Raw genomic sequence first — 27,665 nt, forward strand, 5'->3', positions numbered from 1 at the left:
GATCTGTCTTACATTTCCAAAGGATCACTCCAGCTGCTGCACGGAGACAGCCCTAGGGTGAGGTCAGGGTGCAAGAGCAGAGGCAGGGAGATAATTGGAAGGCTTCTGCACAAACGCAGGCAAGACATGGTGGCCACTTAAACCAGGGTATAACAGCGGAGGTGGTGGAAGAAATCGGATTTTCAATATGGTTTCAAAGTAGAGCTGACAGTATTTGCTGATGGGCTGAATATGGTATGAGGAGAAAAGAAAGCAGTGTCAGGAATGAGCAAGTAGAAGAGTGGAGTTGTTTCTTTACTGCAATTGGGAAGAGCAGGTTGGGAGGGCATGAGAATCAGGTGTGTTGTTTTGAATGTGTTAAGTTTCAGAAGCCCACTAGGCATTTCAGTGTGGATGCTGGGTAGGCTACTGGCTATGCAAGTCTAGAATTCAGATGAGGTTGGAAGCAAAAATATTAATTTGGAAGTCATCAGTGACAGATGGCATGTAAAGCCCCAAGTCTAGATGAGATTTCTTAAGATGAGTGAAGGCTCAGACTGAGCCTTGGGCACTCCAAAACTTAGAGGTCAGGGAAATGAGGTGGAACTAGCAAACACATGTGAGAAGGCACCACCTGTGAGGTATGGAAATCAGGAGTGTGATATCCTGGAAGCCAAGTGAGGAAAACGTTTCTCGAATTGAGGAGTGATGTATTATGCCTTAGTCCTTGCTTTGCTGACAAAGGTTCCCAAGTACCTGGATGAGAAAATGATGTGCTTCAGGACCCAGCATGGGTTCAATAAGAAAGTGCTAGGTTCAGTTAAGTGCCTAGGCCAGTTAATCAGTGAAAAAGTGAAAGATACCATCTATCTACAAAGACAAGATGCAGAAATATAGTCTGATGTAATGACAAGTAGATGGATGAGAAACTCCTTGACTGATGACACCCAAGGGCACACATAAGTGAATGAGTGTCAACCCCAAAGGAAATTTCTAGTGACATGTCATTGGGCTCTGTCCTTGGCCTGCTCAACAGCATATCACTGGCTTTTATCAATGATAACTAAACTTGACTGCAGTCACAACAATCTAGGAGGCTTGTTAAAATAGAGCATCGCAGTGTCTATCCTGGACCTACTGAATCAGAATTTTCCCAGGTGGCATGGTGGGGCAAAAGGACAGTCTGCCTTAGCAGAAGGAATAGAGGGAGGAGGTTGATCAAAATGTACAGCTGAAACCAAGCTGGGCGGAATGGGGAAGATGCTAGATGGAGGCTCTGGAGTGATCTCAGCAGGTGGACAGGTGGGCTGAAATATCACTGTGTCATGGTGGAATCCTGCAACTGCCTCTGAAAATCAGCCATAGGTGAGGTGGATGGGGTAACCAGTTGGGTCTGCAACCAACTTGGGACTCTCAGTGAGCTGCAGACAACGTGATCTACAGTGGATCCCAAGCTAGATTGATGAGGGGAGAAAGGACGCAATCCAGCCACACTCTGTACAGCCCCTAAAGCTTCCTCTCCATGGTGCAGAAAACACACCAGAGCGGGGCCAGATGAGCACCAACAAAATGGACAAGGGGCTCCAGCCCACATCCTGTGAGGACCACCTAGAGAGAAGCAGATGTTTAGCCTGGAAACTCAGAAAGAACCAGGCCCTCACCCTGACATACCTCCCGGGTTAACATGTGGAAAGACTTATTCTGTGGGATCCAACAGGGTAGATCCAGAATCAATGAGTGAAAACTAGTGGGACATGATTCTAATTTGGTGGAATGAAGGTCTTTCCAACAGGAAGGGCAACCTAAAGAGACAGAAATGGTGAGCACTTTGCTGTGGGAACCATTAAACATATATACACCCCTAAGTAGCATTTATTGCAATGTATTATTTTAGGTATATGCACGTACCCTTCCTACAACTGGATAAACTCCATGAGGACTGAAACCAGGTCACTTCATCCACATTTCCCTAGAATTCAGCACAAGCCCTGCTCATGCTATGTGCTCAATAAATGTTATCTGAATGAATAAGTTGACTATCACTGGATGTTGTCAAGGGTGTTGTGGAGGTGATTCATGTCACATAATTGTTAATGTTCCTTCCAAACAGCAGATCCTATGATCTCTGAACAATTGCACATAAATCGCCTTCCCCTGGAGACAGTCATCCTTTGCATCTTTACAGTTGATTTAAAACCCAGACAAAATGAATTCTTTAAATTATTATGTCTAATGTTGAACTGCAATATTAGCCCTAGGTTTAAAACTCAGACTGATATTAAGTATGGGGTAATCATTTTTGCTTTCAATGCTTCTGTACTTCACATGAATATGCTGAAAGTCCTATCTGCTAAGAAAATGTGTTTCTTCCAGTGGAAATCTCATCCTTCCAGCTATGATCCGGTTTGGGGATTTACCCTCCAGGCCTCTTATAAGTAAATGTGGCCACATCTGGGTCTGGGGGATGTACTGATTCATGGGCTGATGGTGTCAGCTCAGCAGGTGCAGTGTTCACCACACTGTCTACCAGGCTGCGGTTCACCTTGAAAACTCACTCCAGCAGAGGCCTGGCCCAACTCAGAAATTAACCCAAAGGGCTTTGAGAGAGCAGTCTCTGCAGTTACCAAGGAGATCTACACACTTCACATCCTCCTCAAGAGACCACAAAACAAACCCAATTCTCTGGTCCATGGATTGGAGCCTGAAACTCTCCTAAAATTTGAGGCTGCTTTCAAAACCACCTTTGTGTTCTTGCCCCATATTAAGAGTGGACAGCCAATGGTCATGCGTCCAGGGGAGGGAGCCATGTCTCCAGTGGGCATCTGCCTTAGAGCAGACACTGTGCAGAGGGAGGTCTCATTTAATCTTCACGACAATCCTATAAGGTGAGAATAGTATACCTATTGCCAAACAAGGAAATGGCATCTCAGAGAAGTTAACTCAGTTGGCCAACATCACACAGATGTGTGTATTCCACACATCTCAAATACTGGAGGAGCCAGTATTTGAACTCAGGTCTGTTTACCCCTGTCTTAGTCGGCTGTATAACACTGATCATAAACTGGGTGACTTCAACAACAAACATCTACTTCTCATAGTTCTGGATGCTGGGAAGTCCATGAGCAAGGTGCCAGCAGATTCGGTGTCCAGTGAGGGCTTTCTTCCTGGCTATGTCCTTACCTGGCAGACAGAGAAATAATCTCTCTTGTCTCTTCTGTTATCAGAAGGGCATTAATAATCCTATTCATGATGGCTCTGCCCTCATGACCTAATTACCTCCCCGCCAAAGCTTCACCTCCAAATATCATTACACTGGGGATGAGGGCCTCAGCATATGAATTTGGCAGGGCGGGGCGACACAAATATTCAGACCATAGCAAAGCCACAAAGCTGTGCTCTTTTCCCACCCAGCAACCAGAGTGATCTTAAAACAAAAGTCATATTAGACTTTTCAAAATGCTCCGGTGGCTTCCTCTTGTACCTAGAATGTATCCAAACTTCTTGCAGGACTCTGCCCAGTCTGCCCTCTGCCTGGCAACACAACCTACCTCTTCTTGTCCTTGCTCTCTCCCTTCTAGGCCTGCTGGCCTTGTTGTTGTTCCCTGGAGTCACCAAAGTCCCTGCCTCAGGGCCACTGCACTTGCTATTCCCTCTTCCTAGAATGTTCTTCCCCCGTACCCTGCAGATCCTTCTTCCTTCATCCAGGTCTCTGCTCCCATGCCACCTCCTTAGAGAGGCTGTTGGCAACTATTTCATCTAAAAGAGACTCCTTTTCCCACCACTCTCTAACTTGATGTTTCCTGCCAGAACTCACCAGTACCTGGACAAACATACTTGGGCAGTAACTGCTTCTCATTGGTGACCCACTAGAATGCAAGCTCCATGAGGCAGGGACTCTGAATCCCTCATTGTCGTATTCCCCACACTTGGGCCCCAGACACATGGCCAGCACTCATCAAACTGGGCTGGTGCACGGCTAACACCTGCTTCACCCTCTGCTGCCTCTATTTGCTCCCTGCTTATGGAGTTCTGCTACATAGAGCTGGGTGACCTTGGCCAGGTTAACTTTGGATCTCAAGATAAATCTTCTTGATGGTGGCTGTTACAAAAAAGGAACTGCTATTTCATCCCTCCCTAAAGACCACATCATCCCCTTGCTCTGATATTTGTATGACACTGCCAGTTTTAGAAGTTTGTGATTTTATCAGAGAAGAGACATTTGAGGCAACTGATGAAACAAAAAGATAATTATATTTCATAAAGAGAAAATTAAAAAACTTCAAAATTACCAACTGCTGTTTATTGCTAGAACAGACAATTAGTTCACTTAATGCCTTCCAGCATTTTTTCAAAGCAGATAGAAATGGACTCTTATTAAAGGAGTTATAAAAAGCTGTGTTATCTGGCATCTAACCAACTTCCCAGATTCCACAAATTTCCAAGCTCACAGTAGGCTTGAGGCAAAAGTTAACCATAGTCCAAGACAAGACCAACCGATATTCAATGTAAAAGTTTCTAGAGATGAAATTATCTCCGTTTTGGGAACTTAATTTGTCTCCCCTCATACATAATCACTGCCCTGCCTCAAAACTCCAGGTAGCCTCAGTTACTCTTGTTGCTAAAAAGTAGTGTGTTTTCCATAAGACATTTTACATTCTGTAGAAGAATTTTGTAAATAAATACAGGATGGTTCATTTGCAAAACTCAGGATTTGCTTTGAGTTTTGTTTTATATGGTCTGTCTGAACATTGTTTTAGTTGTGGAAATGCCTACTGGCCTCTGAGGGGCTTTTGTTGACTGGACCTTCCCAGTTTTTCTCTCCTTTCTTAATGCACTTACCACTTCAAAGAACTCTCAGCTTCAGGCCAGGGTCAGGCTAGTGGGTGAAATACCTACGGGATCAAAGAATGGTCTTCTGGGAAATTTTAAGCTAGATTTTAGTTTATGGCAACTTTTAACCAGTCTATACATCCCCTTGTCCTTACGTGGGAGATAATAAAGCTTTTGTGTATAGCCAGATACAAGGATAGATAAAATGCTGCAGATGATTTCACTTGCAAAGAAGGAAGGAAAAAAGCTGGGGGCGGGGTGGTGTTTATATTCATTGCTGAATTCCACTGGTGGCCTCAGTAGGGGGAGCTGTAGAGAAAAATCAGAAGGTGCGACGGGAAGGAGAGGTGTGGACACAGGCAGTGTCTGCATGAGTGTGTTGCTTAGAGCAGAAACTGCCCAGAACACTGTATCTTCACTGTCACATAGATTACTCTGTATTTCCAGATTTTCCTTTTTTTATACTGTATTTGATCATAAACTGAATTTTTCTTAATACTTGCCACCAGCAGCCAAATATCCCCATTATTTACATTAATGATGAGTGTATTTGATACTCAAACATGAAGTTATATCCCACTTCCTTCAATCCACATGCTAATAGTTGTTTATCACATAACACACTAAAAAAAAATCATTTTTATCTTGAGTTATCTTCCAAAGGGTTGAAGAAAAAAAGCAGAAGAGAAAAAAGGCTACAGGTGGTTTAGTGATATTTATAATCATTATTGGAATTCTTGTGCCTGAGTGAGAAAATATCGCATAGGAACATCGATCTTTGGCTAACTGATCAAATTCCAAGGTATATTCTCTGTTGAGCACTTGTATTGTTACTTCAGTAATTATTTTGATGCAGTCATCAATTTAGGCACAATTCCTAAAGTGTCCTTGAGAATATGACATTAATCTTCCACCAACACTTTTCCTCATTAAAGAGCCATGTTTATACTCTGTGGTTGTCAAAGAGAAAGGGGGATAATACATAATATGATGTGCAGCCTCTAACAACCACGATGTGTGCATTGTCATGATATTCAACTTACTTTTTCATTCCATGCCCACAGTCCAATTCCAAGAAATGTTATTCCCAAAAACTGAAAAAGAAAGAAAGCAGTGTAAATATAAGGGAAAATGCCGCTAATATAAAGAAGAAACTTTTCAATCAATTCTTTTGTCACTTTACCTGGCTGGGAAATAGCTTTTCCTAAAGTGTGAGCACTTATCTTTACCAGGAAAATAAATACCATAATCCCCCTACTTAAAGTTTTTACAGCATTAAGAAGGGCTGGAGACACACAGTTGGTTAGAAGTCATTCAGATTATGAAGAATAATAATTAGGTAGAATCCGGAGTACAATGAAATTATCAATAACATTTAATATGCGGCCTTTTAGGGTAGGGGAGGAAACAGATTCCCCATGGGTCTGAGGCCTGCGGTCACTAGAAAATGGATGAGCAGAGGCATTAACTTAGAGGAACTGGGATCTTCTCTTCAGTATTGAGCCATTACAAATGGGCCAGGTCAGCGAGGGGCATGTAGAGCCTTGGATGTCCCTCTTTGTTCATGCCTTCAAGAGGTAACAAGAATCTTATCAACGTAACCCAAAGAAAATTCCTAAGTTCTGTTTTCAGAACTTTGATTGTGTAAAGTTTAGTTCAGAGGACCTCCCACCACCCTTCTTGGTTTCAACTCAGTGCCACAACTTCATGCATACACAGTATACAACACACGGGACTGAGTTACGCATTCAGCCCTAAGGCAGAGGCACATCTCATACATACCCACAAATCTCACCGTTCTGTCAATTAGCTGTGTTGAGGACTGGGGGGATGCCAGGAGAGGAACAGGTGATAACCAGGAGGGCTTTCCATTTTACGGTTTTTCTTTTCTTTTTTTTTTTTTTGACATGGGGTTTTACTCTGTCGCACAGGCTGCAGTGCAGTGGCTCAGTCACAGTTCACTGCAGCCTCAACTACCCAGGCTTAAGTGATCCTCCTGCCTCAGCCTTCCAAGTAGCTGGGACCATAGGCGCATGCCACCATGCCTGGCTAATTTTTCAATTATTTGTAGAGACAAGGTCTCACTATATTGCCCAGGCTAGTCTCACACTCGTGGGCTCAAGCAATCCTCTCGCCTCGGCCTCTCAAAGTGCTGGGATTATAGGTGTGAGCCACCTCTCCCGGCCTAGGGCTTTCCATTCTAATTAATTCTCACTGTATTCCATCTGCTTTAAGATACATATATTTTCCCCACATTTGAACACATCTGAAATTGGGATGTATCTTAAAATCCATGATATCTCATAATTTGTTTTTTCCCCCTTGATAAACAATGGAATGTTTTGTAACTGGGGTGACACAGACTTGATGACACATTGTACAGAGCTGTCCACCCACTAAAAATTCAATGATTAGGACTGTGTGTAATTGGCCATGAGTAAAGACATGCTTCATCTTTATTATCAATAGCAACTCTCAATTTCCTTTCCAAACACTGAAAAGAGACAAGAAGTTTCAGTGTGATGGCAGCAAACAGTAAAATACTGTTTGTTTTACTAACATCTTGATTAAGTTAATGTGGGGAAAGTGGTCCACTGAGAGGGGTATGCAGAGAAAAAAATGAGTGAGAGTGGTTACTTTTTACAGTTCCAGGGAAATCTGAGACCTGCCCACTGGGCGAGGGCTTCACCGTTCTCAACAGGGAGTTCCTGATACTTTGTAAGCAATCACTAATAAATCCAAATGGGACTTGGACAGATGGCAGGAGCAGAAAGAAAAGGGGACTGACAAAAAGACAATTAGCTACTCCGAAAACATAGTGGTGTTTTTAAAAGCAGACCTTCCCGAAGCTCTCGACACTCATCTGACATTGAAGCAAGACAACACGCAATACATTCTGAGCCCTATACAGAAAAGCATGTCCTTGATTTGGCAAGAACTGAAGACCCCTTTCTTCCTACCCCTTGCTCTTACAGGGGACTCCTTGGAAAGTGTTCAGAAAGATTTCTCGTTTCACTACCCCAACTGAAAAACCGTGCTCAGCCCTGGTCAGAGAGCTATTTCATTTTACATTTCAGATCCAAAACAAGTGAATCCCCAAATGACTCAAAGGTACTTAGGACTCTGTAGTACAAGAATAAAACAATTCAGCATGTTACTCTCATATTTTTAGGCGCTGGGCAAAAAACAGAACGACCACTGACAAGTGAGTGTACAGGCTCCCATGAGACCTAGGAAGCACAGAAGCACAGAGTTAAGGCTTTGACTTCAACACATTGACATCAAACACAACCCAGTGAAATGGCTGACTTTCCAAGCTGAAGCTCCTCATGGACAAATATGTGGTTATTTTCCCTGATGCAGTATTCACTGTCCCTCCTGCTGCTGATGGGGTGGACGTGTTCCTGCCGAAGGCCTCTGCCTGATCACTAAGATTTGTTTTTATGACTTTCCAGGCATTGTGCTTAGTGCTTTGTGTGCAATGTCTCTTTTAAGCTTCACAGCAATTTTACTCTGAAATAGGCGCTATTATTATCCCCTTTTTAGGAAAGAGGAAAATGAGGCTTAGAGAGTTTAAATAACTTGCTCAGAGGCACATAGCTTCTAAGTAGAGGAGCAGAGACTTGAACAAGAGAAATACATGTTCTTAGCAGTCCTGATAAATTCCCCTTTGCCCCCATGATATAAAAAGTTGAGGCATTCAGGCTGGAATTACATGGTACATGATCAGCATATCATATATTCCTCCCCCAGCAAGCAAAGGGGTGTGGAAAAGGTAAAGAGAGACAAAAACCTTGCCTTCACGTAAGAACTGGCTGTGGAACAGAAATTCCCCACTTTGGTGTCCGCAATGGAGTTAAGCAGAAGAACAGAGAAATTCAATGGTGGGTCCACATTCTCCTTTTTAAATAAAGTTTTCGTCTCTCCTCTTGGCACTTTGAGACAACTTTTTTCATTCATGAGCCATATAAATAGCTTGGAAACCAATGGTTTTCCATAAAGAGGAGAGAGAAAAAAAAGTAGGGATTTAAAGAAGACTCACAGACAATTTCCTTTATAATCTTGCTCCCATATTTCCTGCTTTGACTGTGACTTTCCAAACAAGGGTTTAAGAACTGGGAAAGAACACAATTTGAAGTTAAGGGAAACACTCAATACCTAAGCAAGCAAGTGGTGCAAGCCTGGGCCTCAGCTTGATACATACCTTCAGTGCTACATCACTAGCAAATGTCCTCCCAATTATTCTCAGACCATATGTTTTGTTTTAAAATCAAGTTGTTCCAGTTCTCAATAATTAAACAGAGAAGAGCCAAAAAACAGAGACAGGCATGCAATACTTGAGGCACATTCAGTTTCCCCTTCCCACCTCCTAAAGAAAAGACGACCATAAACCACCAAACTGACCTCATTCTGAAACCCAGGGAGGCCCACTTGCAGGAAATAGCTGAGAACTCTTAAAGTCAACCCTTTATTCTTTTGAAATAGAAAAAAATATATCTGAGGCATCTTATCTGAGGCATCTTCCCACATGGCAATATATGCAAATGTGCAGTACAAATGTTTGTCAACCTAAATTTTGATGTTTTAAAATAAATAACAATAATTTTCCCAGCATTTGTTGAATGCTAAGTATGGCTAAACTACAGCCATATGTTGCTTAATAAAGGGAATACGTTCTGAGAAATGTGTAGTCATGCAAACATCATAGTGTACTTACACAAGTCTAGATGGGATAGCCTACTACGCACCTAGGCTATATGGTATAGCCTATCGCTCCTAGGCTACAAACCTGTGCAGCATGTCACCGTACTGAATACTGTAGGCAACTGTAATACAGTGGTAAGTATCTGGCATCCAAACATATCTAAACATAGAAAAGGCATAGTAAAAACACAGTATAATAATCTTATGGGACCACCATTGTACATGCAGTTGGTTAACTGAAACATCATTATGTGGCACATGACTACTGTTTCAAACTGAGCTGCGCTGATAAGTGTAAAGTGCAGGCTGAATTTTGCAAACAATATGAATGAAAAGAATGTAAAATATCTCATTAATATTTATTATTGATTACATCTTGATGTGATAACATTTTGGATATACTGGGTCAAATATTCAAATTAATTTCATTTCACTTTTTAAAGATAGCTATGGAAAACGTAAACTACATAGGTGGTTTGCATTATATTTTTATAGAATAATGTTGGTACAAAGTATCCCACAACAATATCCCAGGCACTAGATATTGTTTTAATCCTCATTTTATAGATAAGGAAACTGAGGCTTAGAAATTTTAAGGCCAGGTGCAGGGGTTCACGCCTGTAATCCCAGCACTTTGGGAGGCCAAGGTGGGCGGATCATGAGGTCAAGAGATTGAGACCATCCTGGCCAACATGGTGAAACCCTGTCTCTACTAAAAATACAAAAATTAGCCAGACGTGGTGGTGCATGCCTGTAGTCCCAGCTACTTGGGAGGCTGAGGCAGGAGAATTGCTTGAACCTGGGAGGCGGAGGTTGCAGTGAGCCGAGATCGCGCCACTGCACTACAGCCTGGCGACACAGCAAGACTCCATATCAAACAAAAAAGAAAAACAAAAGAAATTTTAAGTATTTCTCCCAAGATTATAAAGGTGCCTGAGCTACATTGCTCAGAAAATCTGAATCCTTAGCCCAAGACCAAAACTATTATGCTTTCCTAATATGCACAGAATGTTTGTCCACAGAGCAAGCTCAGGGATGGAGAACTGTAATGAAACTCATGCCCTAAGACTCTAAATTACTTTTAATTTCTAGGCATCGAAGGTATGTTTTCCCACCTGGGAGTGAGAATGGCCCTCAGGCAGGCTGATGGAAGCCTTTAGGCATAGCAGAAGGAGAGCCGGCAGAGCTGACCCTGGGGAACAGCTGGAGAGGAAAATGGCCCCAGGATGTGATGAGGGTGATTAGTTACCTCTGGAGGGACACATCTGCCCCACTTTTCTCTGAGTTCTACAAAAGGAAGATACTTTCCTCCCTATCTGGTGGTTTTCATCCTTGCTGAACCTCCAACATTTTGAAACTGGTACAGTGCCTTATTCTAACTGGTGTAAAAATGGATACTTCAAGAAGCCATTCATCCATTCATTTATAATCTGCAACAAATATTCTTGAGTTCCTATATTGTACTAGACACTACTTTTCTCTTGGGATAAATGAAGGTAAGAAAACAGAAACAGTTCCTGCCTCCAATGAGCATACAGTCCAGTAAGAGAGAGAGAGAGTCATCAAATAAAGAGTAAAACGTAAAATCATACCTGATGGTGCTACAAAGGAGAAACAAATAAGGCCAAAGAAACTATAACAGGGGGATTTGACCCGGAGGGGCATCTGAAGGTTTCCATGAGTGAGAAATGCGTACATGGAGTCCAAAGGACAAGAAGGAGTTAATGAGCAAAGAAAGGAGGAAGAGTGTTTCAGGCAGAGCAGAGAATGTACAAAGTCCCAGTAGACAGAGAAGCATGACAAGCAAACAGGTCTAAAAGGCAATTGCTGTGGCTGGTGCACAGAGAATGGGGGAAGTGGGGAAGGTACGGCAGGTTTGCAATTAGAGACACGAGCATGGACCAGCCCATGCAGGCCTTGTAGCCCACCTTAAGGAATCCAGTCATTCTCCTACAAGTGCCAGGAAGCCATATAAAGGCCAGCTATGTGTGGTGAGCAGGGGTGGGGTAGGCAGAAAGGTCTTTGCAGATCTGGGCTTTGGAAAAATGAGGATCTGGGCCGCAGAAAAGATTAGAGTCTGAGTGCATCTACAGTGACCAAAAGGAGGTGACTTTGGTAATACAGGCAAGATGTGATCCTGTCCTGGGCTGAAACACGGTAAAACGGATGGAATTGAGAGCTATGGAGAAGTAAAACTGACATTTTCAGTGGGGGTGGGAGGAAGGGGAAGGAAAAGGAAGTGTTAAGGATAATGCCTACATTTCTGGCATCTTCTACAGAGACTATGGCTCTTCAAAATTCCAAAGACTTACATCCTCTCTGACAGAAGTTATTCTCAGGTGCCAATTTCATAACTAGCTTGATCTAGTGGCACTTCTGAAAGAGTTTTCTTTTCTGTGTATTTTGGCTGCTATCTGAATTCCCTTTGAAATAAATTTCAGTTTGTATACTTTTAAAAAATAAATTATTTAAAAATATACATATATTTCCACCACCCCTGCTACTTTTATTTATAAAAAGCAAATAGATAGATAGACAGTATATATCAAGTTCCTAGACAATTCTTAAATTGACACTTTCAATCCTCTTTGCTTAAAAACATAGCAATTACATCGATGGCATCTGCCCAGGATCCTGTGAACAGACTCAAAATAACAGCACACAAAGTAAATATGATAGAGAAAAATAAAGATCAAGTCAATCTTCTCACCTAAATTGAAGTCGCAAAAATATCATCCTAAATAACAATGAATGGAAAAAAACCCAACATTCTGATGAAGTCTTTAAGAAAATGTTAATCTCTGCCTGAATAAATCGGAGAAATGCATTTAAAAATTTGGCACAGAAGGGAGGAAAGCAGAGAAGTGCCATTAGGAAAGGTGTATTTTCCTGAAGCTGCAGCACCGGTACTTTCTATTATATATTTTCTGACACTTTAGTCTGAACAACACTCCAGTTTTAGCAGGGTCCACACAAATGTGCTAAATACTTATAACAACAAAATAAATGTCTTTATAGAGGAGGGACTTATTTCAGGAATAAAAATACCTCTGGGCATAATTCTGGCCATGTCAAAGGAGTAACCGTGGGCTGGTGGAAAATTCAATATGCAGAAAGTCAATCCCAGTTTTCCCACTGGGTCCCCGTGTCCCAGTTTGTACATTCAAACTGTCCGGAGTCCTCATGGTAAGATGGCGTGACTGATAAAGCTCAAACTGTAAACAGGACATGTCCCATCCAGGCCAGGGTCACCATCTCTCACGTCACTTCATCCTGATGGCCTCCTTTCAGTGTGGCCCGAGTGCACTCTGCCTGCTGAACCCTGACTCCAGTGCTATGTAGTTTCATGATCTTGGGAAAGGGTCTTCATTCATTTGGCAAGTATTTATTGAGCATCTACCATGAGCAAGGAGGTCATCTAGGCGCTTTGGATAAACTGGGAAACAAAACAAAGTGACTGGTCTTGTGGGGTTGACATTCTAGTTGAAGTGTGCAGGAAGAGAAAGGCAATATAAAGAAACATAAGTGAGTAGATGCAGGGAATTTTTTAAAATGGGAAGTGCTGTGGAAAGAGATCAGTGTCAGGGGCCTGTCATGTGGCAGAAGACAGAGGAGGCACTGCAATATGAAAGTAGGGCAAACAAAAGAGGTCTTCACTAAGAAAGTGACATATAAGCAAAAACACAAAAGAGGTGAAGGAGTAAATGGCAGGTGTCGGGGGCATAGCATTCCAAGGAAAGTCTGGAGGCACAGCCACCAAGTGGCTGCAAGGCACAGCACAGAGGATGATAGGAGCCAGGCTGTGTCCAGCTTTGCAGGCTGTGGTGAGGACTCTGGTTTCTCCTGAGACAAAGAATCACTGGAGGGTTTCTTGACTTCCTAGATCTCTGGTGTCCTTGCTTGTCACATGGAGATAAGAAGGGCACCTCACAAGTGCACAAAGCAATTGTGTGTATTGATGTGACCATGTGAGCACTGAGTGCTTGGCAAGTATTGTCATTAATATCAGTTCCTGACCCCTTCCTGACACATTTCTCAACCTGCCCCTCCATCCCTGCCATCTACAACTGGTCAAAATGAAATGCAGCTTCACGTCCTGCCTCCTCCAAATACAAGAAAATATACTAGTTCACAGTGACCAGAGGCTCTCTCTCTCTCTTTCCCTCTCCTGAACTTCTGTATCACTTGCTGCATGTGCCCTTATTTGACATTTCCACACACACACACCCAAACACAGAGTTTTATGGAGGAGTGATGTGACCTGGGATCAGATAACAGGGATCAGTGATGGGGCCTGTGCTAACCAGAGGGCATGTGCTCATAGGAAGTGGCAGCATCAGGCCTCCCATTTATCTTCTTTCCTCAATTTCAGCTTGAGGGTCATTCCAGGAAAAATGTATACAGTATCCCAGGCATTTAAAAGAAACTAACACCCTCTAGTCAGACACTCATATGGTACTTAATTTCACATCTTTTCCATTGCTTTTCTTAGCAACCTAGTTCATGAATTCTGGGTGACTAGCCCCAGAACTTTTAAATCCACTAATTTTGATTAATTTAATTTCCGCATTAAAGAAGTTTCTCTCCATCAGGGCTTCTAGATGCATCTTTCCTCTCCCTAACCTTATTGCTCCTGGTTTTTGCATGATATCCTGTGTGAATGGGTTTGGTTTCATTGTACCTATTTTTTACAGAATCCTTTTGGAAGAACGTGGGATACAAATGATAACCAGTATTAATCGAGTTAGCTCCTCCATCTACATCCCCCTTTCTGAAAACTGGCCCTGCCCCAACAGGGGCTCCTGTAGGCATATTTGTGGAGGATGGGCCTTCTCCCACTCTCTGGACAGATGAGTCACTAGGGTCAGACATATGACTCAGGAAGAGCTGTTCCACTGAATACCAGGCTGGGCCAGAGTCTCTCATTTCCCAAGAGTCTGGTATTGGACAAAGTGATTTTTGTCAGTCTCGGTCTCCCTCATGCTAGAATAGACTGGGGGATATTATGTAGATATAGAAAGTAGAAAAGAGACCCAAAGTAGCTTATGTTCCTGACTGCTTCCGGCTTATCCTGGGACCTGTGGTTGTACTCCTTATGCTAGGTTCCATGCAATCCCCTGGGCTCCTATTTTAAGTAAGCGCCTCTCATCTTAGCTTAAGCTACTTTGGGGACATTCTGTTACATGCAGCCAAAAGCATCCTGCTATGGTTTGGGCACGGTTTGTCGGCCCTCACCAAAATGTACGTTGAAATTTGATCCCCAATGTGGTGGCGTCAGAAGGTGGGGCTTAGTGGGAGATGTTTGGGTCATGGGGACAGAGCTCTCATGAATGGTTTGCAGCTGTTCTAGAGGTAACTGAACACTTGTATTAACAGTAGTGAGTTCTTGCTCTCCTGAGACTGGATTAGTTCTCTGGGAATGAAATTTCCCACAAGAGTTGGTTGGCATTAAGTGAGGTTCCTTCTCCTGTTTGATCCCTCTTTGCACGTGTCTGTCTCCCCTTTGTGCATCTCACCATGTTATGATGCAGCATGGAAGCCTTTGCCAGAAACCAGGGCCATGCCCTTGAACTTCCCAGCCTGCAGAACCATGAGCTAAGTAAATGTCTCTTCTTTATAAATCACCCAGTCTTCGGGTATTCTATTGTAGCAACACCACAAAACAGAGTAAGACTGGTCCTAAGACATAAATAAGAGACCAGATCAATTGCTTTCATGCTTTAATCCTGTGACAAGCTTACAGTGAGCTACAAGACATGCAAAACAGGCATGAGACTGATGGTGCTCAGAGACTAATCATGCTCTGGCAGAAGGAAATTTCTTTCCAAATAACTGAATGGAGATACCAGTTGTTCTGAACTACTGGGCAAGATGTTGTTACTTGCTGTGTGAGGAATATATAATTCAGCCACACATCCACCTGCAGGAAAGAGCTGCCTGCTGCTTGCTTGTTGAACTATGGAAGCAGAATGATATGGCTAAAATCCACAGAATGGTTCCTGAAAAACACCACACAGCAGAGCCTGGGAAAGGGGTGAGGCAGGGGAGGAGGTCTATTTGGAGGTATCCAAGCATTTTTGGAACTGTGTTCTCTGTTTTCCCAGAGGATGAAAGGGCTCTTTGCCTTTGAACTTGCACTACACCAGGAGAAGGCCGGGGCACCCCTTGAAGAAATGTCTACAATCCAGGGACAGTCTTGTTTGGAAACTCATTTGTTAGGGTTTGGAGCTTGACATTTTGGCAAGAACTAGTCATCTTAGATGGGGAGGGGAGAGAAGGGAGGGCTGTGCAAGCAATCAAACTGATACTCTTCTTGGAAATTACCCAGGCAATGCAGGCACGTAAAAGGGAAAGTGAGGGATGAGCCATCCTCTTTTGGATGGAAACATGGAGGCTGCAAGTTTACAGCCCACTAATCTTTGCTTGTCTCAGTAAAAGAAAGGCTTGCACTATTCCATCTGTAACTCCCTGATTAGATAAATCCAAGGCTGAAAAACATACCAGAGAAATGTTCTGAAGGCTGAGAAGGACTGAGGAATAACTCAAGCACTTCAAATCAGAGGCATGAGAAGTAAGTTATCTATAGACAAACATCAGCCTTTGTAGGAATAAACTGCTGTTTGCATTAGAGAGCTGAGTTATAAGCTCTCTCTAACGGTAGCTTCGAAAGTTTAATACTGTCAGATGCACACTGTTTTTATGTTGAAACATCTTGACTTTTTTTTTTTTTTTAACTTTTCCTAGGCTCAAGTGATCCTCCCCCCTTTAGCCTCCCAAAGTGTTGGGATTACAGGTGTGAGCCACACCATGCTCAGCCTATCTTGACATTTAAAAACAAAGTATGATAAAGGTTAATGCAAATAAAAACCAAAATAGAATAATTCTTTAAGGTAACAGTAGGATTATATCATTCAATTTATTTAATGAATATCTTCAGTATATACCAGCCACCACACTAGGTCCCAGGGATAGAAGGGTGAAAAAGAAAATAGATGATATCTTTTCTTAAAGAGCTAATGGTCTGGTGGGAGTGGGTGGGAGATACATAAATAAAATGACAACTCAATTATAGAAATGGAGCATTCCCAGAGATGCACATGGGTTGCCACAGAAACTATGAGATCACTGCAGGGGTCAGAGGAAGCTTCCTAGGAAGCGACACTTGAACTGTATTTTAAAGAGAAGGCGATAGAAAGACTATCTCCTGTCGAGGCAACAGCTTATCCAAAAGGATCAAAGCCTGAAGCAGCATGTCCCTTCAGGAACCTGCAAGTGGTTCCAGGGCTGGAGCAGAGACAGCCAGACAAGGCACTAGGCAGGCTATGGTCCCCGCACCAGTGGTAGCACCAGGGAACTTGTCAGAAATGCAAATTCTGAGGCAGCTCCAGACCTACTGCATCAGAAACTCTGGGGGCAGAGCCCAGCAAGTTCTGTCTTCTTAACAAGCCCTGCAGGTAATTGTGACATGTGGTGAAGTTTGAGAACCTCTGGGCTAGAAGGGCTAAGTGGGGGCCTGATCAGCATGGCTGTATGTGTTATGGGTACCAAGGGACCAGCAAGCCATGGGAAGCCAACCAAGGATTTTAAGCAAAACAAGTTATCAGATTTGCATTTCAGAAACATCTTTCCAGCACAGTACAAAGAATGAATTGAAGAGAGATGAGACTGCAGGTAGCAAGACAAATTGGGAGGCTACTAATTTGGTGAGAATAACACCAGCTGAAAAAGGAAGCGGCAGCCGCAGCAAGATGGAGACAGCAGATGAAAAGGCGGAGACTCTATGGACTCAGTGGCAGGAAGCAGCAGGGTGCAAGGTTAAAACTATGGGCCTTTAGGTCCAGGTGCAATGGCTCAGCCTGTAGTCCCAGCACTTTGAGAGGCCAGTGTGGGAGGACTGCTTGAGCCCAGGAGTTTGAGACCAGCCTGGGCAACACAGTGAATATAAAAAATAAATATAAAAATAAAATTTAAAAAATTAGCCGGGTGTGGTGGTATGTGTCTATGGTCACGGCTACTTGGGAGGCTGAAGTGGGAGGATCGCTTGAGCCCAGGAGTTCAAGGTTACACTGAGGTATGATCACGTCACTGCATTCTAGCCTGAGTGAGACAGTGAGTCTGTTAGAAAGGAAAGAAAAGGAAAAACAAGAGGAAAGGCAAGGAAAAAAATGAATGGATGAAGGGGAATGTCCTGGGAGGTGAAGAAAAGAGTGCAGTCTAAGAAAACGTCCCAGTTTTTAGCTTAAACAACTTGGCAGGATTTTGGTGTCATTTACACAGTTAGGAATACTAGAACTGGAGAATATTTTGAGAGAAGTATCAGTTTTAGATTTCAGTTTTAGGCGTTATTACCAAGACAGATGTCAGACACTGATGTGGAAAGATCCTGACTCTTGCTCAAGGAAATCTGGGGGCTGGACAGCAGTTGGCTCCAGAGTCAAACTTAGCTTAGCATTCAGGTTCTATCACTTACTGGTTGTGTGACCTTAGACAAGTAATTTAACTTGTCAGTCCTCTATTTCTTCCTCTACAAAACACAGAGACAAGTGGAATCTATCTCGTGGGGTCACTGGGAAGACTAAATGAGATAACGCATGTGCTCAAATAATGTGCTTAAAGTGTGTGGCACATGAAAAGGTGCCTGGCACATGCCTGGCTCAATAAATAACTGATTGTGGTTATCATTAAGGCCACATATAGTCTGGAGGAAAGAGGATCAAAGCATTGTCTTAGGGAGCATGAAGATGTATGGAGCAGTGTACAGAAGGGACCAAAAGGGGAGATTCAGAAGAATTAGATAAAAGGGTGGCAGGAAACCAAGAAAGAGGTGCCACCAAAGCCCACAGGGCAATTACACATTAAGTAGAGAAAGGGGCCAGCTCTACTAAGCAAAGGGGTGGCAACAGTGGCGACTGTTTGTAAGTGGAAATTAAAATATAGAGCAACAAGAAAGCATTAAAAAAGTAACTTCTCTCAACTCAAATGAGTCCAGCATGACCACCAGACACTGTGCGTGGTGTGGCTAGGTAAGATGAGTTGGGAGGCATGGAAACTGCCAAAAAGGAGCTCAGGACTGGCCTGGGGGCACCTCTGTAATATCTGGAAATATCCGTTACCTTACGTAGGAGACAAAAGGGAGGCAGTGTTACACAATGTGTTCCAAAGACCATCAGACGGGGAGTCAGGAGCCCTCAGGTGTAGTGGCGAGCTGCAGAGTAACTGTGTGTGACCTTGGTCAAGTCACTGAATGATAGTCTCCTCAAGTGTAAATGGGTAATAACACCTGCTGCAATGTCACAAGACTGTGACTGTCAAACACAGGGAAGACATTTGGAAAAGAATATGTTGCATAGATACAGGATAAATTAAAATACCACCTTTTATCCATCTGTTAAAGTAACAGAGATATAATGCTGCAGTTACGGCTATGTCATCTGGCACCTGCACTGCCTTTAGAAGGCAGCGCAGATTAGCCATTCATGGAATCAGTACTTATCTGGTGCTTATTTCCAGAATAGTTTGTGTGGGGAGACAATTCTCACATCTACACTTTTTTGGGGGGCGGGGTGGGGGAGGATAGAGTCTTGCTCTGTTGTCCAGGCTGGAGTGCAGTGGCGCAATCTTGGCTCACTGCAACCTCCACCTCCCCAGTTCAAGCGATTCTCCTGCCTCAGCCTCCTGAGTAGCTGGGATTACAGGTGTGTGACACCACGCCTGGCTAATTTTTGTATTTTTAGTACAGACAGTGTTTCACCATGTTGGTCAGGCTGGTCTCGAACTCCTGACTTTGTGATCCACCCACCTCGGCTTCCCAAAGCACTGGGATTACAGGTGTGAGCCACCTTATCAGAAAGGCACTGACTGACATTACAAGTGAGTCCTTCATTACTATCTTTTCAAGAAAATTTGAACAGCAGATAGCCTTGAAAGATTCGGTGTTTCTTTACAGACCAAGGGTCAGGGAGGCTTACTGCCCATTATAAAAGATCAGAGTTCCCTAAGTTCAGGGTTCCTCTCCTAGAATACAACTCACTATGTATCACCTGGCCCTCTCTGCACCACCCTGTAACAATTAGGGCTCAGGGAAAGTGTACAAAAATATTGATCCTCTGGTTCCTGGCATTGCTGTGATTAACAAGGTCCTACGTCTCTGCCCCAGCAGTGTGATGCCTTCTGCCAGGATTTGTGACGCTGTGGCAGGATAACTTGTTCGCTGGCATGCAGGGTGAAATCTCAGACCCTTCACGGTCCTTGACACTCAGTGTTATTGTTCCACAGAAGAGTTTGGTGTCTTAGATTGTTCTCCAGCTCCCTGGCTTGCTTCGGCTTGCCCTGTGGGATGTCAGCGCCATCAGAGCTGAGGAGGCTGCTGAGATATTAATAGCTATTTTTAAAACACTTACCACAAATGCTCTCTCTATGCCTATATATCTGTGTGTGTTTTTGAATTTTATTTTGTTTTTGTGGGTTCTGTTTTTTTTTGTTTGTTTCCCTGATGAAATCTTTCTTTTCTAAGAAACATAGGACATTTATACATTTACAGGGGGGAAAAGTGACTGTTATTAAACAGATGTCTGTGCTACAGTCAATGTATCATTCTTTTACTTTAAAGTTTCCTAATTTAACTGTAAATACTAAAAGTTCCTAAGAAATAACTGCATGTTTCAGGTACATTTTAGTAAACATCTTGCCTTTGAAATAATTGAAATGCCAGGAGAATGGAACTTCAAAGCTTCAGACATTGTACAGAATGAGCGAATGGTGTTTCCCACACTTACACGCTCCTGTGGCCTATGTGCCCCACCCCCACATTAGGCAAATCCACTACAGAAAACTATACTCAGAGTACACTGACTTCTGGTTAGAATTCGGAAAGCTTCTTTAAAATGAAACCTGATTGATAACATTAGCAACAAAGTCATCCAAGAAGTCATCTCTGAGAACCTCAAGTCCATGCTGAAACAGGAACTGAATTTTCTCCTGGTGGGCCTTTTGAAATAAATGCTCCATCTTAAAAATGCCAGGACCCTTCTTAATAGCTATCACAGAGTTATACCTCTGATCAAATCAACCATTTACAAAAAGAATGATGACAGGTGCCTTCACTTCAAGCTCTGTTTTCATATTTCCATACCCATGTTTAAAATCCCCTTAATAGTTGCAGTGAACTGACGTCATCTTTCTGATGCTTTATAAGTTCAATCAAAACCTAAAAAATCTTGAGAGATGAATGCAGGATGCATGGGGCATAATCAGGAGATCCCAATCCATTGATTATCATGTGAAAGAAGGCACAGAGGCAATTAGTCCTTTGTTGTGCATGACAAATAACCTCCACATAAAATGTTCTATACACTGAGGCATCTTTGATCTGTCTTACTGGCTCAGTGACTCACAAAGGAGGAAGGAGGGGGGATGTCTGAAAACAAAAGGGCAGCCTGATGACACCATTTAGTTATTTATTCTGTATGTTCAGCTCAGTTTTTCCTCTTTCCAACTTTTCATGACACTATAAAAAGAAATGGAATGGATTCCTTTCAACCAAGAACATCAGCACTGCATACTAAGAAGTAAAGTACTGGCTTAACACAGAGCCCACAGAAGGCACCGAATATCAACCTCTCTCCTTAGTTAGGTATTTTTAACAAGGAAAATGGGTTTTGACAAATCATTCTTTTATATGTTCTTTTATATAAGACTTTATTGCACAGACCCTTGGAAATTAATTTACATATAAGACAAACTATTAACAGCTTCAGGAGAGAAGGCTGGGTTCTCAACAAGCACTGCGTTGGAAACTATCCGTGTGTGCACTCTGGAATTTTCCTTTTCTGTTAGAATTGTTTGGAAGAGTCTCTTGATGAACAACAGCATGAGGGATGTGAATAAGCTTCCCTTATTTCCTCTGGTTTAAAGACATCCATAACTTTTTGTTCTCTGAATAAAAGTGGCACGACATTAAAGTGATTTGAAGATATAAAAGCATGTGCTAGAGATCAACATGTTTCTAAAATGATTTATTAATTCAGATGAATATTAAAAAATCAACATGGAAATAAAAATTATGTGTTTTTTTTTGAGACGGAGTCTCCGCCTGTCGCCCAGGCTGGAGTGCAGAGGCATGCGCTCGGCTCACTGCAACTTCTGCCTCCCGGGTTCAAGCGATTCTTTTGCCTCAGCCTCTTGAATAGCTGGGATTACAGGCGTGCACCACCACGCGTGGCTAACTTTTGTATTTTTTAGTAGAGACAAGGTTTCGCCATATTGGCCAGGCTGGTCTTGAACTCCTGGCCTCAAGTGATCCACCTGCCTCGGCCTCCCAAAGTGCTGGGATTACAGGCATAAGCCACTGCGCCCGGGCTGTAGCTTTAAAAATTAAGAGGACTGCTAATTTCCCAAAATTAAAACAGAAAGTATAAAGGGACCATACAAATTATAAATAGTGCGGCGCGGTGGCTCACGCTTGTAATCCCAGCACTTTGGGAGGCCGAGGTGGGCGAATCACGAGGTCAGGAGATCGAGACCACGGTGAAACCCCGTCTCTACTAAAAATACAAAAAAATTAGCCGGGCGTGGTGGCGGGCGCCTGTAGTCCCAGCTACTCGGAGAGGCTGAGGCAGGAGAATGGCGTGAACCCGGGAGGCGGAGCTTGCAGCGAGCCGAGATTGCGCCACTGCACTCCAGCCTGGGCGACTGAGCGAGACTCCGTCTCAAAAAAAAAAAAAAAAAAAAATTATAAATAGTGACACAGCCAAATGAGCCTGACCTCTGGTGACAAACCTTGGTTCAAATCTGGGCCCCATCATTTAATGGATGTGGCCTGGGCAAGCTGACACTCTCAATTTCCTCACCCATAAATACAGACTATTGTCGAGCATTCACATAGCATTGATATGAGGATCAATGTGTTAAGGTATGTGTTTTATGTATAGTAGGCACTCAATAAACACACTATTATTGCCATTAAAAGTGTAATTAAAAAGTCTCTAGCCTAAGCAAAATATAAGGTCACTTTTCAGATAACAAAAAGAAACTATCACATCATCTGTGCATTATTCAGTTAATCTAGCAGATTTTTATCAGAACTGAAATAGCATATACTATGCGGAAAAAAGATTGCAAAGAGGACCTAAAACCCTTTTTTCCTTTTGCAAGAAACTTCTTTTTATTTTTGATACAAGATTTCATTTAAAGCTGTTTAACCAGAAAGGGTCGCCATGGGAAAGTAAACCGCTGACAGAATGTATTAGGTTCACATTAATTTACAGCGGTAGCATAATGCTTATGAAAAATAAGCTGGCTGGAAGCCCACGGTTTGCCCTTGAGCCTCAGTCAGCAGGGAAGTTTTGTGCAATATGATTAGTAAATGAGGAGACCCTAGGTGATTAATTAGTGCTCCATGTCAATCCTATCAGACAGGCTTTCAGCCAGTAACGTAAATAAGCCACCTGATTTTAAACTTCCTCTCAAAACTGACGTCCATGTGAGCACGACTTTGCCAAACACTTAAATATTGAAGGAAGATTTCCTCCAAATCTCCTTTAAGACAAATCCTGCTTCCTTTGACACACACTTTAGCTCTGGTAAAGGGCAGACTAGATGGGAAAGAATCTAAATAAGGAAGCTTGTCTGCAAATTCTGAGTACTGAATTAACAAAACTCATTTCATAAGTCCCTATAACTGTTCAATGCTCAAAAGAGAAAAATCTGACTATGAATAGATTTACTGCCTACACCTGTGTACCAGTAACTTTTCCTAGATTTTACTATGCAGTTATATTTTTAAAAATCTTTTTACTGTGTGTCATTAAATTGTTAATGATCTGTTTTTTATCTATAATTTCCTAGATATTTCTGATATGTATTTTATCAAGGTATTGTCCCAAGAGAGATGTTTCTATGGCCAGGTTTGTTAGTTTATGTAGCTGCACAGCCACTTCTCTGGTATCTATTACTATTTCAGTCAAGCTTCTTAAATTAGATTTAAAAGGGAAAGAAACAGCTTTCCTAAATTAAATAAGTTCCTTTAAATGAGGTTGACCCTTGAGTAGGTAATTTGTGTAAACATAAAATGGGTCCTGCTCTTCCTGAAATCTTATCACTAGGTTCTCAAAACTGGACTCCAAATGTGAGATGTGGTATATAGCAGGTCTTCAAGAAATGTCATTTTGTTCAATGTCGTTTCCTTCAGTAACATTGATGAGAGGCTGGGGCCATTGTCTGTGTAGAGTTTGCACATTTGCCCCACGTCTGCACGGGTTTTCTCTGGGTACTCTGGTTTCCTCCCACATCCCAAAGATGTGTGCATTAGGTGAACCAAACTGAAGTGTCCACATGGTCCCTGTCTGAGTGAGTGTGGATGTGTGATGGGATGGTGTCCTGTCTAGGGTGGGTCCCTGCCTTGTGCCCTGATATGCCAGGACAGACTCCAGCCACTCTCAACCCTGAACTAAAATCATGGAATCATTGAGTAAATAATTATTTTGTTTTTATTAATCCTTTCTCTTTTCTTCAAGACAGAGTCTTGCTCTGTCACCCAGGCTGGAGTGCAGTGGTGAGATCTCGGCTCACTGCAACCTCCACCTCCTGAGTTCTGTATATATAGCTCACATTTATTTCAGTGTTTAATATTAAAAGTGTTTTGAATCTTTACTTAGAAGTTTGCTGATGTTTTTGTGACCAGAAATATGTCCTAGCAACTTCAACTTTTGTTTGTATCAATTAGCCTATGGTAAAATTAGGTTTCTTATACATACATGTCATTTTGCTTAAAGTCACAGTTTCCAAACAGATGATATTAAGTGAGGACTTACTGTATCTGTATAATTAAGCTATAAGTATTCATTCTTGTCTGTATACTATTTTCTCACTGTAGATGAAAGGCTCTATATGAATAAAATACTGCATATAAATATCCTCACATATAGAATCTACAGGTCACCGTGTACACACACAGAAACATCAAAGGTGTCCTAGGCTATGAAGTGCAGGTCTCATAGGCTAAAATCATTAACTGTTACATGCTGCAAAGGTCCAAGATTTAAAGGTATCAGGCTGGGTCTCATCAGAAAGGAGGCTGATTTTTGCTCAAACACTGTTAGAACTGAAAGGAGCCTCTGAGGCCCAACAAAATCAAGTCAGGAAACAGGAAAATTGAGAATCTTCATTTAGAAGCCAAAATGCCAATCTCAACCTAATGTCATTTTCACACACACAAGAAATGCAAGGCAGGCCAGGTGAAAACATCCGAACTAGATAGTAGTCATGGCGAGAGGCAACCCGCTCCCAAGGGTAAACACACAAACTCTAATTCTATGGCTTTCAAATGTCAGCACAAAGGTAAGGAAGCATCCAAGACACCAGGCAATTTCCTAACAAATACCTCTGAGGGCTTCAGTGGGCAGGATATCCTGCTAGGTTCATAGGTTGATAAATGATGGCACAATGGAGTTCATGCCCTGATGGTACTTATCACCTCACCATAGAGATAAGTTATGAATCAATAATGAACCTAAATGCCAATTTGCAGTAAATGCCATAAATGAGACTGAGAAAAAATAAGTTCAGAAAAGGCCACCAGATGCCAAGATGAGGGAAGATTTCATGAGGGGGTACAGGTCTCAAGGGAGGTGGAGGGTAGAATTCTAAGAAATGGAGACGGAAGGCCTTCTAGACCACTGTTTTTTAAACAGGTTGCAACTTGCTTGATATCAGTTTAATGGCCATTTTCTTCCGCAATGAAATGGAATAGAATGCTATAGCATGTGGCAAGGTAAAGTACTATTTCATGAAGCTTTTTAGCTTCGTGTAAATTGTATTCGTTGTTCTGCTTCATGAAAAATGAAGAGTGAGGTTTTGGATTTGGCTGGAAAATAAGAACTCAGTTATGAGGTGATTCCAAGGTAGCATCTAAAACATAGCATCAAAGAATCTGGATTTTGTACTGTTTTTTGCCTTTTTAAGGCTTTATTGACATCGACTGTGCTTAGTATCTCACACACATGATCTCACTTAATTGTAACCACCACCCTTTGAGTTGGGTATTATTACCTCCATTATAGAGGAGGTAAGTGAGAATCAGACAGGTTATATAACCAGCCATAAAATGAAGCCAGGTCTTTTGAATCCAAAGCTCATAATGTTAAAAAAGACACAATAGAAAATTATGAAATGATCAGAGCTGGGCTTTAGGAATATTAATCTTGCACCTTCAAAGAGTTACACTGAATAGACATTAGACAACTATATCATTAGAGAGGTTTCTTTTGATCAATTTCAGAATATAAAATCAATTTAAATACACTCCAAATTCTAGGCAAAAATCACACCCAAACCAAGAGTTAAAAATGCTCTTAACGACCCTAAAAATATTTCAGTGAAGGTTCTTATTTCTCAATAGCTATATTAATATCCCCTTACTTCATTCTGCAGCCATGAAGCTAATGACTTATCACTTGAAAAATGCTTTGAAGAGAATATGAAAATAGGTGGAAATGCAGAACTCTGCCTAAAGCAGAAATGCTAACATAAAAGAAGTAACCCACTGCTTTTCTCAGATTGACTCGCCCCAGCCCTCTGTTCTCACCCCTACACGCTCTGTCTGATCCTACCTACCTCCGGGAACAACTGTGAGGACTAATGGTGTAATCTGTGAAGTGCACAGAGCTCCCTGGAAAAGCATGGCTGTTAAAAGCCTGGATGTCATCACCAGAGTCAGCTGAGAGAACATGCCAACAGTCGACTGCTAATATAAAAATGTAAAAAAGAAATAACAGTAGACGGGATAATGTTGTGTCTAATTTAAAGAGGAAAAAAGAATTTAGAAGTAGCTGTTTCTGATGAATATGAAATATCTGGGTATTGAGCAATGAAAGATAAATATTCTTCCTCTCTTTTCTGTTGAAAGCATCCCTCACAACAAGAATCAAAAAAGCTCCTCCACATACCCAGAATAACCCAATTGCCCAACAGGCAGAGAGACCAGAAGGGTAAAGTGTTCCTCTGTCCGGCATATGAGCTAGATAGAGAAATGTACGCTAAATACCCTGCAAATCAGAAAAGCCAGCTGACAGGATTATGCTCTTCTTCATACACTCTGAACAATCTATTCAATGGTTATGGACTAATATATGAACCCTGTTTAAAAGAAAAAAGTCACAGATCCTCAAGGTTGACATAAGTTATTTATTAAAATATTCCTTAAATATGCAGAAATAGAAGATTGGTATAAAACCTCAAGCAAATTTATATATCACCTAAAAAGAATACTATCAAACCAACAGAACTGAAACTAGCCAAAATAATTAAATGTAACAGATGTTTTTTTTTTTTTGCTGTCACTAAAACACTGATGTAGGCATCCAGTCTAGTTCTATATTTAATCTGCTTCGGTATTTTAACTTTCACAAATGTTCACATAGAGAATACCTGTTTACATAATTATATTGAACAAAACAGCAAAAAATCTAGAGGACAGACTGGGATGATTAGACCTCATACTTAACACAAAGTCAGCCATACTTAACCCAGGTGTCACAATAACTCTACAAAGCTCTCTTACTAACTTGAACAGAGCACCAGAGCATTATTGAAATTTGCATTAAATGGGTGTCTCACTCAATCAGGTAGAAATGAGAAACAGGAACTTTGTCTATTGTACATTTACCAGCTCTGCTCACTACTATAAACTATTCTGCAAGGTGTATGTACAAGGGCTAGACCTGCCCACCACTCTGCTGGAAATGGGGGGAGGGTACTGACTGCTCCCATTTTAGTATGACCATACTGCAAACAGCTTTTCATTTATCTTATTCAGTCTTCACAAAAGGGGAGAGGTACTATTATTATTCACATTTAACAGGTGAAGAAACAGTTAAGTGACTCACCCAAGGTCACACAGATTGATAGTGGTAGAGCCAGGATGCAAAACAAGGAAGCCTTACTCCAGACTCCAAGCTCTGTACCACAAATGCTTGTTGACCACCGTAAATCCCTGTGTGGCACGCTGTGATACCACATGGCCCCATCCACCCACCGAAAACACACACACAGATGCATGTCTGCACTTACATCCAAGCATTCATTTATAATGTGGTTGACCACATGATCCCAAAGATGCTAACACTTCTAACTGCCTACTACATATCTCCATTTGA

The 27,665-nt window shown here is 42.0% G+C and overlaps 1 protein-coding gene across 2 annotated transcripts in view; it reads right to left on the bottom strand.

Annotated features, from left to right (window-relative positions):
- Positions 1-27,665, bottom strand: part of TSPAN5 (tetraspanin 5) — a 179,473-nt gene that overhangs the window by 31,662 nt on the left and 120,146 nt on the right. For both annotated transcript variants that reach the window (XM_030819155.1, XM_030819154.1), the window contains exon 2: positions 5,853-5,903. In XM_030819155.1, coding sequence (XP_030675015.1) covers positions 5,853-5,903 — 51 coding nt within the window. The remainder of the gene's footprint in view (positions 1-5,852; positions 5,904-27,665) is intronic.

The sequence above is a fragment of the Nomascus leucogenys genome, chromosome 9 (assembly GCF_006542625.1).
Source record: "Nomascus leucogenys isolate Asia chromosome 9, Asia_NLE_v1, whole genome shotgun sequence".
NCBI lineage: Eukaryota > Metazoa > Chordata > Mammalia > Primates > Hylobatidae > Nomascus > Nomascus leucogenys.